We start from the raw sequence: 20790 nt of genomic DNA, 5'->3' as shown, positions 1-20790 counted from the left end.
AAGGGGAAGGACAAGGCTGTCCCAAATCAGCAAAAGGGTGGACAGCCACCTAAAAAGAACTTCCGGGACACCTACAAGGGTGGTAAAGCTGAAAATAACACATCTAAAGAACAGGGCCCAAGGAAGAACAAATTCGGCTTAACCCCGGAGCAAAGAGAGCAATATGCCAAAAGGTGAAATTTGACAGGCAAAAGCCTCCAGGTTTGCTTCAGCCATTGCCTATTCCCTCGCAACCTTGGGAAAGTATCATGATGGATTTTATTATGGATTTGCCTAGATCCCAGCATGGGAATGATGCTATTTGGACTATTGTGGACAGGTTTAGCAAGCAAGCTCATTTCTTGCCCGTCAAGAAAACCATTAAAGCTGATCATATGGTAAAGCTTTTTCCTGCTAATATTTTCAAGCATCATGGTATGCCTAAATCCATTGTTGGGGATAGAGATCCCAGGACTACAAGCCTATTTTGGAGGGCTTTATTTGATAATATGGGTACTAAACTTGGGTAAAGCTTTTTCCTGCTAATATTTTCAAGCATCATGGTATGCCTAAATCCATTGTTGGGGATAGAGATCCCAGGACTACAAGCCTATTTTGGAGGGCTTTATTTGATAATATGGGTACTAAACTTGAGTTTTCATCAGCTTATCATCCCCAAACGGATGGCCAAAGTGAAGCTGCAAATTCAGCTGTGTTGGATTTATTGAAATGTTATGTGGCAGATCAAAAGATTGCATGGGAGAAGTATCTTCCACTTGTTGAGTTTGCCTACAACAATACGATCCATGCTTCCACGGGCAAGGCTCCGTTTGAGATTATTTATGGCAGAGTGGTCTTGCCACCCATCCTTCGTACCAAGGATGAGATATTTGCAGCTGATGAATATGTTCGTGACTTGGATGTTGCCTTTGGTCAGGTGCGGACAGCCATTGCAAGATCTCAGGATAAGCATAAAATGGCTGTTGACAAGCACAGAAGGGACATGGAAGTCAAAGAAGGTGATTGGGTATTGCTGAAATTTGAGAAGGCTAGGCTTCGGAAGAGGCCAGGACGAGAAGGATCATATCCTAAGCTTTCTCCTCGCTATTATGGACCCTTCAAGGTGATTCACAAGATCAATGAAGTGTCCTACAGGCTTGCTTTACCTAATCATTGGAAGATTCACACTGCTTTTCATGTGAGTCTATTTCGGAAATGTGTGGGGCCAGATCCTGATGAGCCTGTCACAGAAGATCCGCCAGAAATTGACGAGCTTGAGGAGATCCTCCAGCCAGAACAGATTGTTTTTCACAAGGAGAGAAAGCTACCTGCAGGAAAGCTTTCCAGGAGATACCTTGTGAAGTTTAAGAATTATTTGCCTATTGATGCCAAATGGGTAAATGAGGATTATTTTGCAGATTATCCGCAATTGTTGCAGGCATATCTTGAGGCTTTTCAGTTGAGGTCAACTCTTTAGAAGCCCGGGGGGATGTCACCAATTGGCCGACCATTTGGTCCATCTCCAGTTTTTGCGTCTCGTTTACTTGAGGCCAGGCCGGTGTCTCATGTGAAGAGGCCAGTATTTTGCTGACATGGACGGGAGCCAGACTGGTGCCACCCGTGTGTTAGCAGGATGGTGTCGTATGGACGGGAGTCAGACTGGTGCCACCCGTGTATGACTTGGACTGTGTTCGACCCATGGGATTGTCACGCCATGGAAGAGCCAGTATTCGTGCCGTGTTTTGCCTATGGGACTGTCACACCATAGGGAGACTCGTGCCTGGAACTGTGTCTTACCTATGGGACTGTCACCCCATAGGAAGACCAGGTTTTTATGTTTTTATGTCGTGCCAGTTTTGTGCCGACAGATATTTTGTACTTGTTCCATGAACAGGAGATATGTCCATGTTACTATTTGCACATGCACACATGATTTGCATGTTTGAAACTGTTTTCACATGACATGTATTTTTGTGTTTGCCTGCTTGACGTGTTACTTACTGAGCGGGGACGCCTGCCAGTGAGTCGTGAAGTGTGCTCTGTATTCTGACGAGTTTTGGTGCATGTGAACAGGTGGTAAGTATGTTGCACATGTTGTTTTTATTATTTTATTTCTAACCTTTAGTTTTATAAGGTTAAGTGTTCACATTCACTTAAATGTGGGCACCCCCCTTTGGGCACCCACTTAGGGGCCAAGGTGGGGAGACCCACTTAAGTGAGTGGGGGGTGGGCATGGTCACCTACCCATACTCCCCATCCACATGCAAGCGTAGAGTAAACTACACTTTAATTTTATAAAAAAAAGGCTCCCTCCTTTGTGAGGATTATGTTGTTAATCCTGCATATTGTGTACTAATTACTACTTAAGTAATTAACTTAGAACAAGAATCTTCAGGAGAACACTTGAGACAAGATTGAATTGACGACTTGTTATTAAACTGAGTACAATAGGTCTCTTATATAGGAGATGAAGAGACACATTTGAAGAGGCATGTCCTTTGATGAAAGGACATGTCCTTAGATGAAAGGGTACAACTTTTAGGCTAAGGGATGTGTCCAGTCGATGTAGAGGCACAACCATTCACTAAGGGATACAACCATTCGTCGAAGAGATGTGGCTATTCGATGAAGAGGTACATCCTTTGACGAAGAGTCGCAACGAGTCGAGGGTAGGGGTTCCCTTTGGCTGGTAACTCTTTGCATCTGCAACAGTAATCAGCAATGAAGAGAGAATCTGGTATATAAACACGTCACAATCGTGACATTCCCTCCCATTTAAAATAAAACCCATGTGTCAAATGATAGACATCCGTTTATCGAAGAACTCCTGAAGAAGGTTAGGGTACTGCTGCATTTCTTCATCTGTTTCCCAAGTGGAATCAGACTCATCCAAGTCCATCCACTTCACAAGAAATTCTATAGTCAACTTTCTTCTTGTTTCCTTCTGTCTTACGTCAAGTATTACTTCTGGAACAAGGATAATATGGTCATCTTCAATTTCTGGTACATAAGAAGATAAGTCTGGAACAGGCGAATCTCCTTGAATATACTATTTGAGCCAAGAGATGTGAAAAGTCGGATGAATCTTTCCCCATGACGGTGGAAGTTCCAACTTATAACTGACAGTTGAATTTTTCTTAAGAATTTGAAAGGCCCATAGAAGCGAGGTCGTAACTTTGGAAAAACTGACTTCACTGTTTTGTAGCGGTGAGGTGCCACATATAATAAGACCAAGTCTCCTCCTTGAAATTCTGCATGTCGACGATGCTTGTTGGCCTGTTTTTGATATTTTTGTTGCACATGGATCAATTTATCTCGAACTTGTACAAGCACATCTTGCATCTCCTGAACCAACTGATCTGCCAACGCCACTTTGTGTTGTAAAACAAAGTTTGTAGGCACAAGAGGAGTATGTCCATATGCTGCTTGAAATGGAGTTAATCCAATTGCTGAATGATGGGAATTATTATAAGCAAATTCCACGAGTGGTAAATAATCTTCCCATGATGCCAGACGGAATTGAATGTAATGTCGAATCATTTCTTCCAAAGATGACTGTGGAGAATGCGAACGATGCGCTCGCTGGGACTTCCTGGATCCCTTGCGCTGATGTTGGTGCCGCTGCTGCATGTCTTCCATCTGGGATCTCATTGATGCCATTCCGTCGAAAAATGCCTTTTGCAAATCCTCCATCTGTTGTTGGAGAGTAGTCATCAGCAAGGCTTCCAGTTGAGGATCGGCGGGTGGCACGTTGTCGTGCGACGTCGACATCTGAAGCACTCAGAGAGAGTACTGTGGTGAAGCAGGAAAGGTCCACCCGAAATGGAGAATGGAAAGAACAGCTGCTGGAGAGGCAGTAATAGGGTCCTCGTACGCGAAGTCGGGATCTTCCACTTCGTCGGGATCGTCCTCCGAAGTTACTGCATTGGCTTCCTCCAAAGAACTGGGCACTGGAGATAATGGAGTATAGTCGGGGACGAAGATCTCGCAGTAAAATGTCACAGGAGGGCGCGTGGAGGAGACATTGCGTAAGCCATCCACACTGCACTCTGGGAGAAAGTGTGCCAACTGCCGGTACCGTGATAAAAAATACTCGAAATGAGTAAGATGCAGTGGCTCGCAGGTGAGGAAAGTAGTCCAAATCGCCCAAGTGTCGGGTTCGGTCACATGCGGGCTGCTGACATGAATGCGGTACACCTGAGAGGCCGGGGATGCTGGGATAGGAGAGGCTGAAAGACTTGGAATCCACCCAACATCGACGGGTAGTGGCACTGAATCCGGAGTGAGGGCACGAGGAGGGTTGTGTTCGGGAAGAACAGCCTCGGGGATCTCGTCGATGTAACTCAGGTAAGAGATGTGCATGTCGGGTTCCTCCGGGAAGTGGTCCATGAAGCATGCACGTAGAGGATAAGAGCACACAAAGTATGTGATGTGGGCAAAGCCAGGAAAACCCACGAACAGCCAGGAAGAAGGGTGCCTATTCGCTGGAGAGAAGGAGGCGAGTAAGAACTAGGCGACATCCTGACAGCCGGGTGGTGGTTTTCGAGTCGCCCACGGTAGCTGCTCACACCAGCAAATCCCAAACGGGCGGCCAGCGCACGCCCAGCCGGTTACGCACGCCTGTTGGGTTTGTTTGAGTTTTTTTTTTCAAAATTCCACGTGGCAGTACACTTATTAATGTTGTGTATTGGTGTTTTTTTGTTTTTTTGAAGGTTGACGCTTCGAAGGCCGTTGCCGGGTGGAGGTGACGCTTCGAAAGCTGAATCGCCGAGTGGAGGTGACGCTTCGAAGGCTGATCGCCGAATGGGTTGCTGCGAACAGTGTTGAACCAGCAGCCACTGCATATAGTAGCACCCAAAGTATGAGTGGAGGTGACGCTCAGCCACGCTCAGCATATAGTAAGGCGGCTCACAACCGGCAGCCAAGCTCAGCGAACTAGAGCGCCCGTTGGCAGCAACCAAGGCGAAGAGAGAGGGGCTCCATAGTCAGCAGCGAAGGGGGCAGTTCCTGCCATGTTGCGAACGCCACCGGCAGCAGGGAGGGAGGGCATTCCGGAAATACTGTCGGGGGTCCCTCTCTGCTATACACACAATACGTGTATATGGGTGTGAGACCCTGTGTACTTGTTTACATTACTACAAGCAAGGATTCACGCCAAGTCCACCATCGCTCTGCTTCTTCCATACAACACCGAAAGGAGAGGTGGATGAGGGAGTGCCGCGGAGAGGGTGAGGGCTTCACAACCCACGGGTAGGAAAAAATTTGCTCTGATACCACTGTGAGGATTATGTTGTTAATCCTGCATATTGTGTACTAATTACTACTTAAGTAATTAACTTAGAACAAGAACCTTCAGGAGAACACTTGAGACAAGATTGAATTGACTTGTTGTTATTAAACTGAGTACAATAGGTCTCTTATATAGGAGATGAAGAGACACATTTGAAGAGGCATGTCCTTTGATGAAAGGACATGTCCTTAGACGAAAGGGTACCAGTCGATGTAGAGGCACAACCATTCACTAAGGGATACAACCATTCGTCGAAGAGATGTGGCTATTCGATGAAGAGGTACATCCTTTGACGAAGAGTCGCAACCAATCGAGGGTAGGGGTTCCCTTTGGCTGGTAACGCTTTGCATCTGCAACAGTAATCAGCAATGAAGAGAGAATCTGGTATATAAACACGTCACAATCGTGACATCCTTCAAGCGTGGACATCACCCGGCGATCAACCTTCTTACGTGAGATAACCGGCGACTTTCCCTCTCTCTGGCTCATGTTTTCATGAAGGCGACTGCTTCTGTTCCCTCTGCTCTGCTGGCTACGCCTCCTCTTCTACAGGCGGCTAGCGCTGGCTGCAGGTGGTTGCTTTCTACTTCCTACAGGCGGCTGCTTCTACCTTCCTACAGGTGGGCTGCGCCTGTGTACAGCAGCCAGGCGTCCTTCCTCATACAGGCGGCTGTGTACACTACTGCAACCAGTCACCTTCTCCCTTGCAAACGGGTGCTACAGCAGGCGGCTGTGACTCTTTGCACTGACGACTCCTCTCCTACAGTACTGCTGCGCCTCAGGCTGCACTTCTGTAATCGCTGCTGGTGGCTGCCCACTATCTACAGGCGGCTGCCCCCACCTGAAGCAACCAGGCGGTCGCTGCTGTCCATCTCCTGCAGGCGCCAGTTCCTTCTCCATCCTCCTACGCAGCTTACCAAAGCTAGCCGGCTGTGTGTCCAACACCAGCAGGCTGAGTGTGCATCACCAACAAGTGGCGTCTTGCTTCCAGGACATTGTCCACCACCAGTACGCTGTGCTCCTTCTCTCACAGCAGGCGGCTGTGGTCTTTTGCGGTGATAGTGGTTCACCACGAGGCAACTGTTTCTTCAACAAGGGTGGCTTCATCATACCACGAGTGTTGGTTCTCTATCAGCTATCCACAAGTAAGTGAATTTCAGATTTAAGTAAAGTATTTTGTGTTTAAATTTGGTAAGGGATTCCCGACTCCCTATACGGCCAAGACCCGTTCGGTGCCGGGTTGTCCAAGCTATATTGGCGAACCTCGGTCCAAAAGTGCTGAGATTGGGAGAGCCAGGCGTTAGTACGGGAGCGCCTGTTTGTGCGTGGTCTCGGAACACCAGTGTGGCGCTCTCCGCGGAGTCCAGTGAAAGCACAGGGCTGTAGAGATTGGACCATACTAGTGGTCGTTCTGCTTCGAGCATCTACTTCGAAATTCGACTTCGAGCCTATTTGTCTGGTACTGTTTTCATATGTACATGGACATCATCTGGTTCTTGGAACGCATGGAGCATTGTATTCATTAAATACTCCCAATAAATATATCATATATTGAGGGGGGGGTCGGCCCGTTCCGGCCCCAGTGCTGGTGTCCATCTTTCCATTTCATTTCATTTCAATTTCAAGTTGTTTTAAGTTGTCCATTTCAAATTTGTGGTTTTAAAGTTGTGCTATTAAGCGTGTGGGTGTCCAACGGAGTCTTTCCCACTTGATGGGATCGGTTTCATGCTGCACCTATCCTATTTGTACAAAAGAAGGACAAGTCTGCACGCCTTTGTGTAGACTACAGGGCATTAAACAAACTCACTATCAAGAATAAGTTTCCTATGCCCAGGATAGAGTACATTTTGGAGCGTTTAGACGGTGCTAAGTTTTTCACTAAGATCGACCTCAAGAGTGGTTACCATCAGGTCCGCATTTTTGAAGGTGACATTCCAAAAACAGCTTTTCGGACAGAGCGTGGTCACTAGGGTCTTTTGGGCTTACAAATGCACCCGCAACGTTCAATAAGATGATGTCCAGGATTTTCGCAGTCCACATTGGGAAGTGTGTTTTCATATTCCTTGATGACATACTAGTCTTCTCAGCCACTGCAGAGCAGCATGAGAAAGATGTGGAGAAAGTCTTGCAACTTTTGCGAGATAACCAGCTCTACATAAACGCCAAAAAGTCTGTCTTTGGTGTTAAGGAAGTTCAGTATCTGGGCTACATCATCGGTTCCGATGGGATTAGACTGGACCCATCAAAGGTTCAGGAGATCTTAGATTGGGACATTCCTAAGACCGCCCACGAAATCCGTTCATTCGTAGGTCTTGTCCATTAGTTTTCCAACCTTGCAGCACCTCTTACCGACTTGCGCGAGGGGGTGAAGACTCGCAAGCAGAAAGTCTCAGTTACAGGCAAGGCGCTTGATGCATTCCGTGCACTCCATAAAGCTGCCTCAGAAGCACCTGTATTAAAGTTAGCATCATGGGACGAACCTTTCGAGGTCATCACCGATGCCAGCAATGTAGCCATAGGTGTAGTCCTCCAGCAGGACAATAGACCCGTGGCATATTATAGCAGAAAGTTGGATGTCGCCGAAAAAGAATTATTCGGTATATGACAAAGAGCTTTTGGGTGTGATCACATCGCTCAAACATTGGAAGCCTTTTCTTTATGGACAAGCTTTCACAGTGAAAAGAGACCACCAAGCACTTAAGTGGCTTCAGACTATGCCCAGTGCCCAGTGGAGTGATCGACAGGCCAGGTGGAGTCAAATCTTCCAACAGTTTGGAGGTATGATTGAATACATCCCTGGTAAGCATAACCCAGTAGAAAGATGCTCTCAGTCGAAAGTCCAGCATCTAGGCAGTCCAAGAAGCTACCATTCTCGAAATCACGGGGAAGGACTTGGATAGTATGAAAGACCAATATGTCGACTCCCCTGAGTTTGGTACTCAGTATAGTTTGGTCCTCACTTCTGAGCCTGGCCACTATTCAGTATAGAACGGTTGGTTGTTCTACAAGAACCGTCTCTGTGTTACTCGGGAAAAGCGTTCTCCACGATGCCCATGACTCCTTAGTTGGAGGACATAGGGGTATCAACAGTACCCTCGAGAAATTAGAACGGTCCTTTTATTGGCCAAAGATGAGGCGTGATGTCTATGCACATGTACAAGCCTGTAAGATTTGTCAAAAAGTCAAGGTTCCCTATACAAAGAAGGCAGGTTTACTTCAACCTTTGCCTATCCCCGACGGACTTTTCATCGACATATGTATGGACTTTGTAGGGCCTCTACCAGCATCCACTGGATCCCGTAACACTTAGTGTTTTACCATTGTGGATCGCTTTAGTAAATTCTGCATGCTCATCCCATGCAAGCATACGGCCACAGCCGAGGACGTAGCCCGTCTGTTTCTCAAGCATTGGTATCCAATTTGTGGTTTGCGTAGCACCATAACATCAGATAGAGATTCCAAGTTTACCTCGCATTTCTGGAGGGCATTATTCGAAAACTTCAGAACTAAGTTGCAGTTGTCTAGTGCATTCCATCCCCAGACAGATGGCCAGACATAAATTTATAACCAGTTGGCCTTTGATGTCCTCAAGTCATACTGTCATGACCAGCAGTCCAAATGGGAGCACTATCTTCCATTGGTCCAAGCTATCTTGAATGACACTCATTCATCCAGTGTCGGACGGACTCCATATGAAGCAGCCTTTGGTCGCCGTTTTTCTTCTCTTTTGACGAGAATGGTGTCTCTATCTTTAGAGGCTACTAAAACCACGGAAGCATTTTCCGAGATCATTGAGTCAGTCAAGGACCGCTTGACCAAAGCTCAGGAAGCATATAGCAGACATGCAAATAAGTCTAGACGAGATGTCCACTTCAAGGAAGGGGATAGGGTCTATTTGCGTATCATGAAGCAGAGATTGAAACAAGCGGGCAAACGTTGTCCCAAGCTTTCATTCCATAGTTTTGGCCCTTTTCCAATAGTTAAGAAGTTAAGTGATGTCTCCATGAAGTTAAGATTGCCTGCCAGTTGGACAATGCATGATGTTTTCCATGTTTCTTGGCTAAAACCATATGTTGGTCCAGAAGTGTTTGATGTTTCAGATGAACAGCAGCCAGACGTGGTAGACGAGGCAGAAGTGATTGAGCCTGAGCAGATCCTCCTTCATCGATGGAAGCATGGTTCCGGTCGACGGATTCGTCAGTTCTATACGAAATTCCGAGATCGAGGCACCCACGAAGCCGTATGGCTCGACGAGGAGTTCTTCCAGGAGTACCCCCAGTTATTGGCGGACTACTTGGAAGCCATGAACCTGCCGCCAAGCTAATTAGGAGGGAATGTCACATGCACTCTCCACTCAGTGCATGGTGACAAGATGGCTCATCATCAGAAGTGCAACAGTTGTACAGTTTTAGAACCCAGCAGGATGATATTTGTCGTACGCCATGACCCCATTGTACATCCTCAGTCCAGGATAAGTCAGGCACGAGCTACGTAGGTCATTCCTCAGCCTTAGCGGGTCAGTCAGTCAGTCAAGTCCCTTAACCCACTTGGAGAGAATCATTCATGCATGTAGAGTTAGTAGAAGCCTTAGGGTTTGCATCAGAAAGCACTCTGCACCCTGCATAATATGCATTCATATGCCTGTGCATCATTTAGAACATCCCAGAAGTCTTAGGGAATTTACTAGGATTTATCTGGTATTTTTTTCATATTTTATAGTATTTATTTAGCATTATTTGCATTATTTGTCATTTATAAATATAAACTTTATGAAATGACGAGCCAACTTGACCAACCTCCAGTTAGTATAAATAGGCTTGCATAGGGCTTAGTTTCTCATTCAGTCTTCAGTGTGCTAAGAGCTTTCCTCCTCAGCCCTAGGAGTTCCCTTGCCTCCAGCACTAGACTAGTCTCATCCAGCCCTTGGAGTGTTTGAGGTTGCTTTAGCTAGCCCTATTTCTCCAACACCTGCAGTTCAGCAGCCCCTACAGCCCTAGGTGCCTGCTTTCAGCATCAAATCAGCCCTGAATCAGCCTACAGTTTGCATTCAGCATCAGTACAGTCCCTGATTCAGCATACAGCCTGTGTTTTCTGCATGTGAACCAGCCGTATAGTCACCTGCGTTTCTGTCTAGCAGCAGCAGTACACTTGTGCGTTTCTGTCTAGCAGCAGAACAGCCTACGTTTCTGTCCAGCAGCATCAGTACTACCTGCGTTTCAGTCCAGCAGCATCCCTACAGGTCTGCGTTTCAGTTTACAGCAGTTCTCAGCCTTGACTCATCAGTTTGCATCAGTATCCAGCCTTCTGTGCATCATCCATATATGCAGCAGTCATCTGGTGAAGGTAACACAGCATTCATAAGCATTTACAGCATTCTAACATAGTGTAGAACAGTCCACCATCTTCTTTTCTCAGCCTCAGGTGTGCAGCCCTTCCTCATGCTCTTGGGAAGAGTGCATAGGCTCGAGATTAGTTCATCGAGGTGTTTCTACAGCCGTGTACAGCTTAGCCAATTTTCGATCCTCCGAGATCTTGCGTTTGGCTTATCTACAGTCCACAGCCATTCTCTCTAAAGAAATAAAGCAAATATCTCGTTATCGGGATAGGGGGCCCTTCAGTGGGTAATTCGGGACCCAATCTGGTGTACAGTTCTCATCTCTCTCTCTCATATCTCTTTAAAGTTTGAAGTATTGAAATGGATTGCTAAACTCACGAAACTCAGGATACAGAAGACGGTGTGAGCATCTGTGTGATAGGATCTTCCAATACAAAGACTTCCGTTGCATATCACAGCATCATATTAAAAGAGATTTTGCAATATATGTCCAAGCAAACCGCCCAACAGCCCCTGGACTGGACTCAGTCATTCAACATGTAGAAGTCAGTAGAAGTCATATAGAAGGGGCCAGAGGTCACCCCCTTTGCAGTAGACCAAGGGCCTAACCATGTATAACCATTCAGTAACCTTTTTGTACCATATTAATACAAGAAACCCTAACCCCAACTATCTTTCTCTTCTTCTCTCTCCTTTGTCTAATCATGTTTAAATTAGCATCTTGTTCTTAACCAGGCTTAGGGCTGTGGATCAATACAACAAGCATTCAGGCTCAGCCACTAAGCATAGGTGTCAAGGAGGTGCACTGATCCATTAGAAGAATGCAGCTAAGGTAGCATATTGGAGTGGTCTACGACAGGCGAAGTTGGAGGAAAGCATTCCTTGAGGGTATGTACCATGTTCTCAGAACCAGTACATCATTAAGCTCTCAGATCAGTTCCTAGCAAGGCATGATTAGTTCCAGCAGGTGACCCACCGTTGTGTTAAGGGAAAGGGATAGCAGGCATGGGGATAGCAGTGGAGTAGATGTTCAGTTCTTCAGCAAGACTTGGAAGTGGAGATAAGAAGTGGAAGGTGTTCAGACCAAAATATCAAAGTCAAAGTAGAAGTGTCAAAGTCACTAGTCCAAGGAGGAAGAATGAGAGTGTCCACCCCATCATCAAGTTTAGCAGGAGGGGATGTCACGTGCACGCCCGTGCCATGGCTAATCTTCAGCAGGAACATCATAATCCCTGATTAATATAGCAATTAAGACAGCATTTAGGATATCGTTATCATCAGCAGTATTAGCAGCAGCATCATCATCAGCTTCAGCACCATCATCATCATCACCATGGAGGGCATGGGATCCCTGTCGACAGCCAGCAGAGCGCCCAAGCAGTAGGCGGCTAGATCCTAGACAGTGGCCAGTAGTTAAGCGCAGCATATTAAAAGAGCATTTTTGCAATATTTGTCCAAGCAAACAGGCCAACAGTCCCTGGACTGGACCGACCAGCACCTCAGGCATAATATATAAGTAGAAGTCATCATTCAGCACACACATTCAGTGCATTCAGCATAAATCAGTCATTCAACATGTAGAAGTCATATAGAAGGGCCAGAGGTCACCCCCTTTGGGCGTAGACCAAGGGCCTAACCATGTACAACCATTCAGTAACCTTTTGTACCCTATTAATACAAGAAACCTTGACACCAACTATCTCTCTCTTCTTCTCTCTCCTTTGTCTTAATCATGTTTAAATCAGCATCTTGTTCTTAATTAGGCTTAGGGCTATGGATCAGCACATCAAGGCTTCCGTGCATGCAACACTAGAGCTGACCAATATTCAAAAAAACAAATCTGTGACCATACACACTTTCATTGCTCTCATGTGGATAATGACTTCATGTAAGACTTCAAAATTTGACCTGCTCATGTTGCCAGCTCTTTTTCAAGTGACTCTTTGACACATGAAGGGTTTATTGGCCCTTAATATGAAAAGTTTTTGCAGTGTTGCCGTCACATGCTCTCCCCTCTCCTTGTGGTGCACACGAAATTAATCATCGCTTTATGAGTTCCCATGAACATTTCAAACTTTTGGCAATGTTGTGGCTTGTGAGAAATATTTACTTTTAAGAATGCATGTGGCCTTCTTTTCAAATATTATTTTAATGTGAAGATGGTGTGGGATTGAACATTATCATAATCAACATTAAAGATTAGAATAATGAGGCAGGTTCACACAATATTACCACATTTTTTGCTCAAATAAGGTTACCATATGTTTTACTAATTTTCAAATGCTGGTATAAACAGGTATATTTTGCTGGTGTGGGACATATTAAAAATATACGTGCAGCTCTTCGTCGGGGTAAGCTGTTGAAATGCACTCGGTGCACAAGGCCTGGGGCAACAATTGGCTGTCAAATAGAACGATGTCCTCGTACATATCACCTGGTTGGTGCCAATTTGCGGGGTTTGTTGCTCCATCTTTTGTACTCATCATGACAAACCAGTTCCATTCAGTTTCTGTGGTTTGGGATGTAATGAGAAGTTGGTGTTTTTGAAACACCAACACCTCTGGCAGGAGTTTACCTACTCCCTTTTTTTGTTGTATTTATATGTATCTGGGAGCTTTTTCAACTCTATGAAGGATGCAAAATGTGTCAGCTAGTACAACTTACCTACTATATGCAATCGTTACATGCAGAGGACATTCACAAATCTGAAATTATGCAAGAGAGGAGTGGAGAGAGAGAGAGAGAGAGAGAGAGAGAGAGAGAGAGAGTAGTACACAGGATTGGGTCCCAATAACCCTCAGAATACCCCCAACCTGTAGGTGTATTTGCTTGTTTTGCTGGATGAAGTAATAGACTGACCTGCAGGCATGTTAATCCCTGTGTTTACCAACCAATACAGATGCTGATTGGCAGGACTGAATTCATGCTGGCTGGTGTAGCATCTGCTTGACAGTAGGTAACTCTGCGTTTTTTTCCATGCTGGCCTTTCTTGCTTGCGTTTTCGCTCCACACTGAGTCCTGACTTGGGACTGAATCTGGACCTCTTCTCCTATGGCTGAGTCTGCCTCTTGCAGGGGTATCCCCACCATATACGTTCAAGATTTTTAGATTGCTGGTACAGGACTCAATGCATGCTTATATAGGGGCTTTTGGGCTGGCCGACTTCAGCAAAACAGGCTGACTATGGTTCTTTGCTAGTCATGGAGAAATACTCCCCCCTTTTTGCGGACCACTCCTGGGTGCCTACCTCATTTGGCCATGGGCGCCTGCCCATGGGCACCCTAGAAGACATGGCCTTCAAATGGGGTGGCTACAAGGCTGCTCAAATTCCAATAGTACCCAAATATGGAATAGTCCATGTCCCCTAAATAAATAGTGTTGCTAGTACAGTGTACTCCAAACGAGATTTGCACACACCAGGGTGATGTGTTTGACTTCTTGACGTGATGACGGGCACTTGACCAACAGCCTAATAAGTGCCTAGGATGACATGACAATTATTACAACATACACGAGGGTTACAATGGTGTGCGGGACAAGCATGTGTCAGAATATGCAGCGGAAATGATAACCAAACTTGGGTAGACAAGAGCAAGTAGAATGCAAAAAATAGACAGCACAAGAAACACAGAGATAGGTGTGTAAACTCTTCTCTATACACAAGATCCCGCCGAAAACTGAATGAGAAAGTGGTGGGGGCATGGGGCCTATTTATATGCCCCATGCATGCAGTCGGCCTGCTGAAAAAAGCACTCCACGACTGCATCAGTAGTCGGCCAGCAGTACAGAAGTCCACGACTGCCTACAGCAAGTCGGCCAGCTGAAAAATACTCCACGAATGCTGTTTGGGCAGTTGGCCAGCCACACGACTGCTGAATGGGCAGTCGGCCAGCCACCAGAGTCTTCTGCCAACATCTGGCATCCTTCCACACCACTGAAAAATGGGGAAAAATAGGGAAAAAATACGGGGAGTGAGGAAAAATGATAAAACACCTCATAAGGGCGGGCACACCCACAACAAAGGTTCTGGTGTATAAAAGTAGACAGGAGATGACTTCTAACACCCCCTCTCAGCTCCTGGCTGTGAAACCAACCCAAGGGAGCTGGAGTGCCGCCTGAGCGTAGCTTGAGGTAGTGACTTAGTGAAGAGGTCTGCCGCATTGTCCTCCGTCGAACAATAAAGTAGCAAGATGTCTCTTCTCATGTACAAAGTGATACTGTATCTCTATATGCTTGGTCCGGGCATGGAAGACCGGGTTCCGAGCAATAGCTATACAACTCTGGTTATCGCACTGGATGACTGTGGGCTCCTTCTGTGGAAACCCAATCTCGCCTAGCAGCCTCCGTAGCCACACAACCTCACAAGCAGCACCACAAGCAGTCCGGTACTCTGCCTCTGTCGAAGAAAGGGCAATAGTTGGCTGCCTCTTGCTGCTCCAAGAAACTACTCCTGAGCCGAGTGTGAAACTGTATCCTGAAGTAGATCTCCTCGTGTCAGGATCTCCTCCCCAATCTGAGTCACTCCAACCTTGGAGCCCGACTCCATCCCCTCCTGTGTAAAAGAGTCCCAGATCCTTCGTACTCTGCAGATACCGCAAGATCCGCAATCCTGTGTCCCAGTGAGTCTTCAATGGCGTCTGCATAAAAGAGCTCAACAGTCCCACGGAGAAGCTCAAGTCCAATCTAGTGTTCAGCAACCAGATCAATGAACCAACCAACTTCCGGTACTGCGAGGCATCAACTGGCTCACAAGGATCAGTAACGGTTAACTTTGTGTTCGGGTCCATCGGCGAAGTAATAGGCTTGCAGTTCTCCATCCCAAAGGCCTCAAGCAACTCATGAACATACCGTTGCTGAGAGACGAAAAACCCCCTCTGGCTCTGCCAGATCTCCAATCCCGAAAAGAAGTGGAGTAAGCCTAAGTCGGTCATCTCAAACTCCTTTGACAAGGCAGCCTTTGTCACTCTAATGTGCTCCACATGACTGCCAGTGAGAATGAGATCATCCACATAAAGGATGATAAGCGTGACCATGCCACGTTCTTGAAAGAGATACAGGTTTGGATCTGCAAGATCTTTGAAATCCAGTCCGAATAAAGAAGGAATCAATCTTTTGATTCCAAGCCTTGGGAGCCTGCTTAAGACCATATAAGGCCTTACGTAACCTGTAAACCATCCCTTCAGATCCTGGAACAATAAAGCCTGGAGGCTGCTCAACATATACCTCCTCCTGCAGGTCACCATTAAGGAACACAGATTTTACATCCATTTGATACACGGGCCACCTCTGAGAAGAAGCAAGGGCGAGAACGGTCCGAATCGTGGACATCCGTGCTGTCGGTGCAAAGGTATCCTCGTAGTCGATGCCTGGCCGCTGAGTATAACCTTTAGCCACAAGTCTGGCTTTGTGTTTGTCCACCGACCCATCAGACGCATATTTGGTCTTAAAGACCCATTTGACACCAATGACTGACCGCTTCGACGGCCTCGGTACTAACTCCCAAGTGTTGTTCTTCTCGATGGCATCAAGTTCCACCTGCATGGCTTTCCTCCAAGTATCCTGTGAAAGGGCTTCCTTTACGGAAGTGGGCTCTTTGTCTCGCATAATACGAGACATCAAAGCATAGTTCACCTGAAGAAGCTCCGCTGTATTGCTTTTATCTTGGACTCTGTGTGATCTTCGAGGGCCGTCCTCTGTGGTCCACTCGGAGGGTAACTCCGTGACACCTGACTCCCGAAGAGTGTCTAACAACCACCTAGGTACTCGAACAAATCGTGGAGCCTCCTGTGGTCGCGGGGGCTCTACTCCAACTGCTGCGGGCTCAACCTCCTGTGCTGACTGAGGTTGATCAACTGGAATGATGGTCTGGGAATCATCATCAGACTCCTCTGGATCTCCAAGAAGTGGCGGCTCCTTGACAGGGGATACTGGAACATGCTCGTCAAAGACCACATCCCGGCTGACAACAATCTCGTTCCTGTCTGGATCATACAACCTGTATCCCTTGGAAAGAGAGTTATACCCCACAAATACAAGCTTGCGGGACTTGGAGTCAAGCTTCCCCCTCTGCTTCTTCGAAATATGTACATACGCGTCACTCCCAAGACACGGAAGTGCGAGACATCAGGTTTCCTGCCAAAGTATGCCTCAAATGGAGTCATATGGGGTACTGAAGTCGTCGGAGATCGGTTGAGGGTATGGACAGCCGTTGCCACAGCCTCTCCCCAAAGTGGACGAAGAAGATCACGATGCTCCAGCATGGTCCTCGCCATCTCCACCACAGTCTTGTTCTTGCGTTCGACAACTCCATTCTCCGAAGGCGATCCAGTATTGGCCAGTTCCCTTTTGATGCCATGATCTGCACAAAATCTGAGAAATACAGTTTAGGAGAATTCACCTCCTTTATCAGCCCTGAGAGTCTTGACCTGAAATCCAGACTCTTTCTCCACCATCACGTGCCAATCCTTGAACTGAGCAAAAGCTTGGTCCTTCTGGGAAAGAAAGTAGACCCACGTGAATCTGGTACAATCATCAACAAGCAGCATAAAGTAGAGAGATCCTCCCAAAGATGGTGTCTGCTGAGGTCCACACAAGTCAGTGTGAATCAACTCCAATGGTTTCTAAGCCCGCCTGGAAGCCTGCTTCGGAAAGGATTCCCTGTGCTGCTTACCACGTATGCAAGAACTGCAACGCCCTTGCCTACTACCAACATCTGGCAAGCCAACCACCATGTGGTCTCGGAAAGCTCGCCTCAATGCATCCACATTTAAGTGGCCAAAACGAAAGTGCCACAAATCTCCGACCTGAGAACCTGTCAACGAGGAGAGTGCAGAGAGCTTGTAGATACCATTCTCCACACCGCCTTCCCAAACAACCTGGCTAGTCTCACGGTCCCGTAGAGCAACTGAATGCTCCTCAAATTCCACCCGAAAGCCAGTCTTGCATACTTCATGCACTGACAGAAGATGAAAACCCAGAGCAGGGACATAAAGAACATGGGAAGCATGCTTGCCTCCCTTGCCGTCGGGAATAATCTCCATCCGGCCCTCACTATGTATCGGAATAGTGGAGTTGTCGCCAATAAAGATGCGACCTGACTGCCGTTTCAGATCCAGAAAGAAGTCACGGGATGGAGTCATGTGCCTGGAAGCACCACTGTCAAGAATCCATTCCCGAGTATCCTTCGCGGTGAAGCCAACTGCCTCCTCGCTCGAAGATGATGAAGCGTCGGAGTCCACCATCTCTAAGTGCACAAATGCCGGAGTCTTTGCAGCTGAGGCTGAGGAATCAGCACTCTTCCCTGTCCGCTTAGGACACTTCCTCCAATAGTGGCCTTTCTCGCCACAATCATTACAGGATCTTTCGGCCTTCAGCTTCTCTCGTTCTGAATCAGGCTTCTTCTCAGAAGACTTCTCTGGTGAAGCCTTCCCTTTGCCCTTGTTGTTATTCCGGCCTTTCGACTGTTGGCCAGTTAAGGCCTCCGAACCTCCGCTGTGAGGAGGGTTCATGAAACATTCCTCCTGGTCCAAGACCATTGGCACAAGCTCCTCCCAAGTAATGGTGCTGAGCCTGCCACTCGTAATCAACGAGGAATAGAAAGCAGTGCCTGTGCCTCTCGGTCCTTCCTCATCGATAGTAACTCCCCTTCCTCTGCTTCCGGCCGTGGAACCCCGATGATGATGAAATCAGCAAGGTCATATGACTCCAGCACAGACTCCATCATGACCTTCCAATGCCGTGATTGGACCTGTCCAACTGATGGTCCACTGGGAACGTGGGGAGAGTCGGAATCTTCACGTGCTTCTCAGCCATCTCTAGTAAATCTGCCATCGCGGGGAGTAAACTGAAAGGGTGGGTGGGTGGGAAAAAAAATCTGTAAAACCTGCAAGTGGCTGTCCAGCACCTTTAGCCCGCCTTTCTCTTGCTCCTTCTCTTCCCAAACTGTCCAAAACAGTCCACCAATCAGCAACCTAACGCACCTCCTCTTGCTTTGAAAAACTCCCAAGATCTATTACGAGCCTAGGGCTCTGATACCATGTCAGAATATGCAGCGGAAATTATAACCAAACTTGGGTAGACAAGAGCAAGTAGAATGCAGAAAATAGACAGCACAAGAAACACAGAGAGATAGGTGTGTAAACTCTTCTCTATACTCAAGATCCCGCAGAAAACTGAATGAGAAAGTGGTGGGGGCATGGGGCCTATTTATATGCCCCATGCATGGAGTCGGCCTGCTGAAAAGAGCACTCCACGACTGCAGCAGCAGTCGGCCAGCAGTACAGAAGTCCACGACTGCCTACAGCAAGTCGGCCAGTAGAAAAATACTCCACGAATGCTGTTTAGGCAGTCGGCCAGCCACACGACTGCTGAATGGGCAGTCGGCCAGCCACCAGAGTCTTCTGCCAACATCTGGCATCCTTCCACACCACTGAAAAACGGCGAAAAAATACGGGGAGTGAGGAAAAATGATAAAACACCTCATAAGGGTGGGCACACCCACAACAAAGGCCCTGGTGTATAAAAGTAGACAGGAGATGACTTCTAACAGCATGATGATTACATGTGCGGGACATGCATGATGTGAGGACTTCTCAGTTTGTTAGCAATTTATAAGACATGATTAGAGACTTAACATTGAAAGTAAAGATGCTTAAAGCGGAAAGCTGTGTTGTTTGCATTGATACTAAAGGCCTTCTTAAATAGGGCTTGAAAAGGTACAAGTGAAGAGGCACATCCCCAATGTAGAGTTGTGACTCTTTAAACGAATAGTTATGTCTTTTAAACAAACAATTGTGTATCTTGGATGAGACATGTCCTTTTATATCAACCCTTGTGAAAGGTTGTCCTTTCAAGACACCCTTTCACTAATATTAGTGATTAAGATGTAATTTAGTGAGATTAATCATTAGTCACAAATCGTGACATTCCGTGCCATTTAAAACAAGATCCACAGTGATAATAATGGTTGTTGTTGAATCTTCTAGTTTGATCTGTCGAGTCCCATGTTGTGGAATTATTTTGAAACTTTCTTGTCAAAATGTGGTTCTTGAGGTCGACTTTTTGAACATCTCTCCATATTGTTGAAGAGTCATGAAATGCTCTCATAGATATATGAACAACATCTGCAAGAGGGTCCATCTTGAAAATAGTGAAGTGTCCATTAAAGTTGTTAGGAGCATTAAAGACATGCTCATTATTGTTGAAAACGTTATCCATCACTAAGTTAACCAATCTTTGTTGTGACGGATTATTTTGAATTGTTGTCGGTGCAGACTATGCATCTTCAAAGGAGTCAATTATTTGTGAATCATCTTCTTGAGATAACGAATCCAAGAACTTTTCAATCTCATCCGGTTGTTCTTCGGAAGTCATGCTAGAAGAATCATCATTGTTGTCATGAATTAATTCAGCAAAATTTTCCACTTGGTTTTTAATGGGTGGTAATTCTGCAATCTCTGAAGTATGAGTACTAGCACAAACATGAACTCCATGAGGTGTTGCACGCTTGCTTTTTGAATTATCCGAGCGCTGAACTTGCTACTTGTCTTTTGAGGTTGAAGGTTCCACATTAGTATTCTGACAAGCATTAGGGTGCTTTGGATACTCAAACCATCTATGGTTACCAGAACAAATGGTGCAAAGACCAGGTGTTTTCGCCACGAGTTGGGGGTACTCTGGAAAGAATTCTTCGTCGAGCCATACGGCCTCATGGGTACTGCGTTCTTGAACTTCGTGTAGAACTGTCTTCGACCGGATACATACTTCCATCTGTGGAGAAGAATCTATTCACGCTCAATAACTTTGGCTTCGTCTACTACGTCTGGTTGTTTCTCATTTGCAATATCTTGCAAGGTTGGACCAATTTAGGGCATAGCAGCCAGGTACGAGACGGGACGTATAATACGGCAAAGTATAATACGTGTATAATACGTCGTTTTTATCAAGCCAAAATAAAAAACGCCATTTTTTTAATAATAAAAAATGTGTGTGTGTGTGTATATATATATATATATATATATATATATATATAATGTACGTACATACATACATACACACACACACACACACACACACACACACATACATACATACATACACACACACACACACACACACATATATATATATACACACACAATATATATACACAATATATATATATATATATATATATATATATACACAC

The 20790-nt window shown here is 46.1% G+C and overlaps 1 protein-coding gene across 4 annotated transcripts in view; it reads left to right on the top strand.

The window, feature by feature from the left end:
- LOC147636769 (uncharacterized) overlaps window positions 1–20790 on the top strand; it is an 86586-nt gene that overhangs the window by 11018 nt on the left and 54778 nt on the right. For all 4 annotated transcript variants that reach the window (XM_086800298.1, XM_086800295.1, XM_086800296.1 and 1 more), the window contains exon 2: window positions 12901–13041. In XM_086800298.1, the coding sequence (XP_086656424.1) occupies window positions 12901–13041 (141 nt within the window). The remainder of the gene's footprint in view (window positions 1–12900; window positions 13042–20790) is intronic.

This window comes from Cibotium barometz, chromosome 7, assembly GCF_041138505.1.
Source record: "Cibotium barometz isolate CiBa-2024 chromosome 7, ASM4113850v1, whole genome shotgun sequence".
In the NCBI taxonomy this organism is placed as follows: domain Eukaryota; kingdom Viridiplantae; phylum Streptophyta; class Polypodiopsida; order Cyatheales; family Cibotiaceae; genus Cibotium; species Cibotium barometz.
Note: the sequence above shows the minus strand (reverse complement) of the source record. Positions and strands in the feature narration are given on the sequence as shown.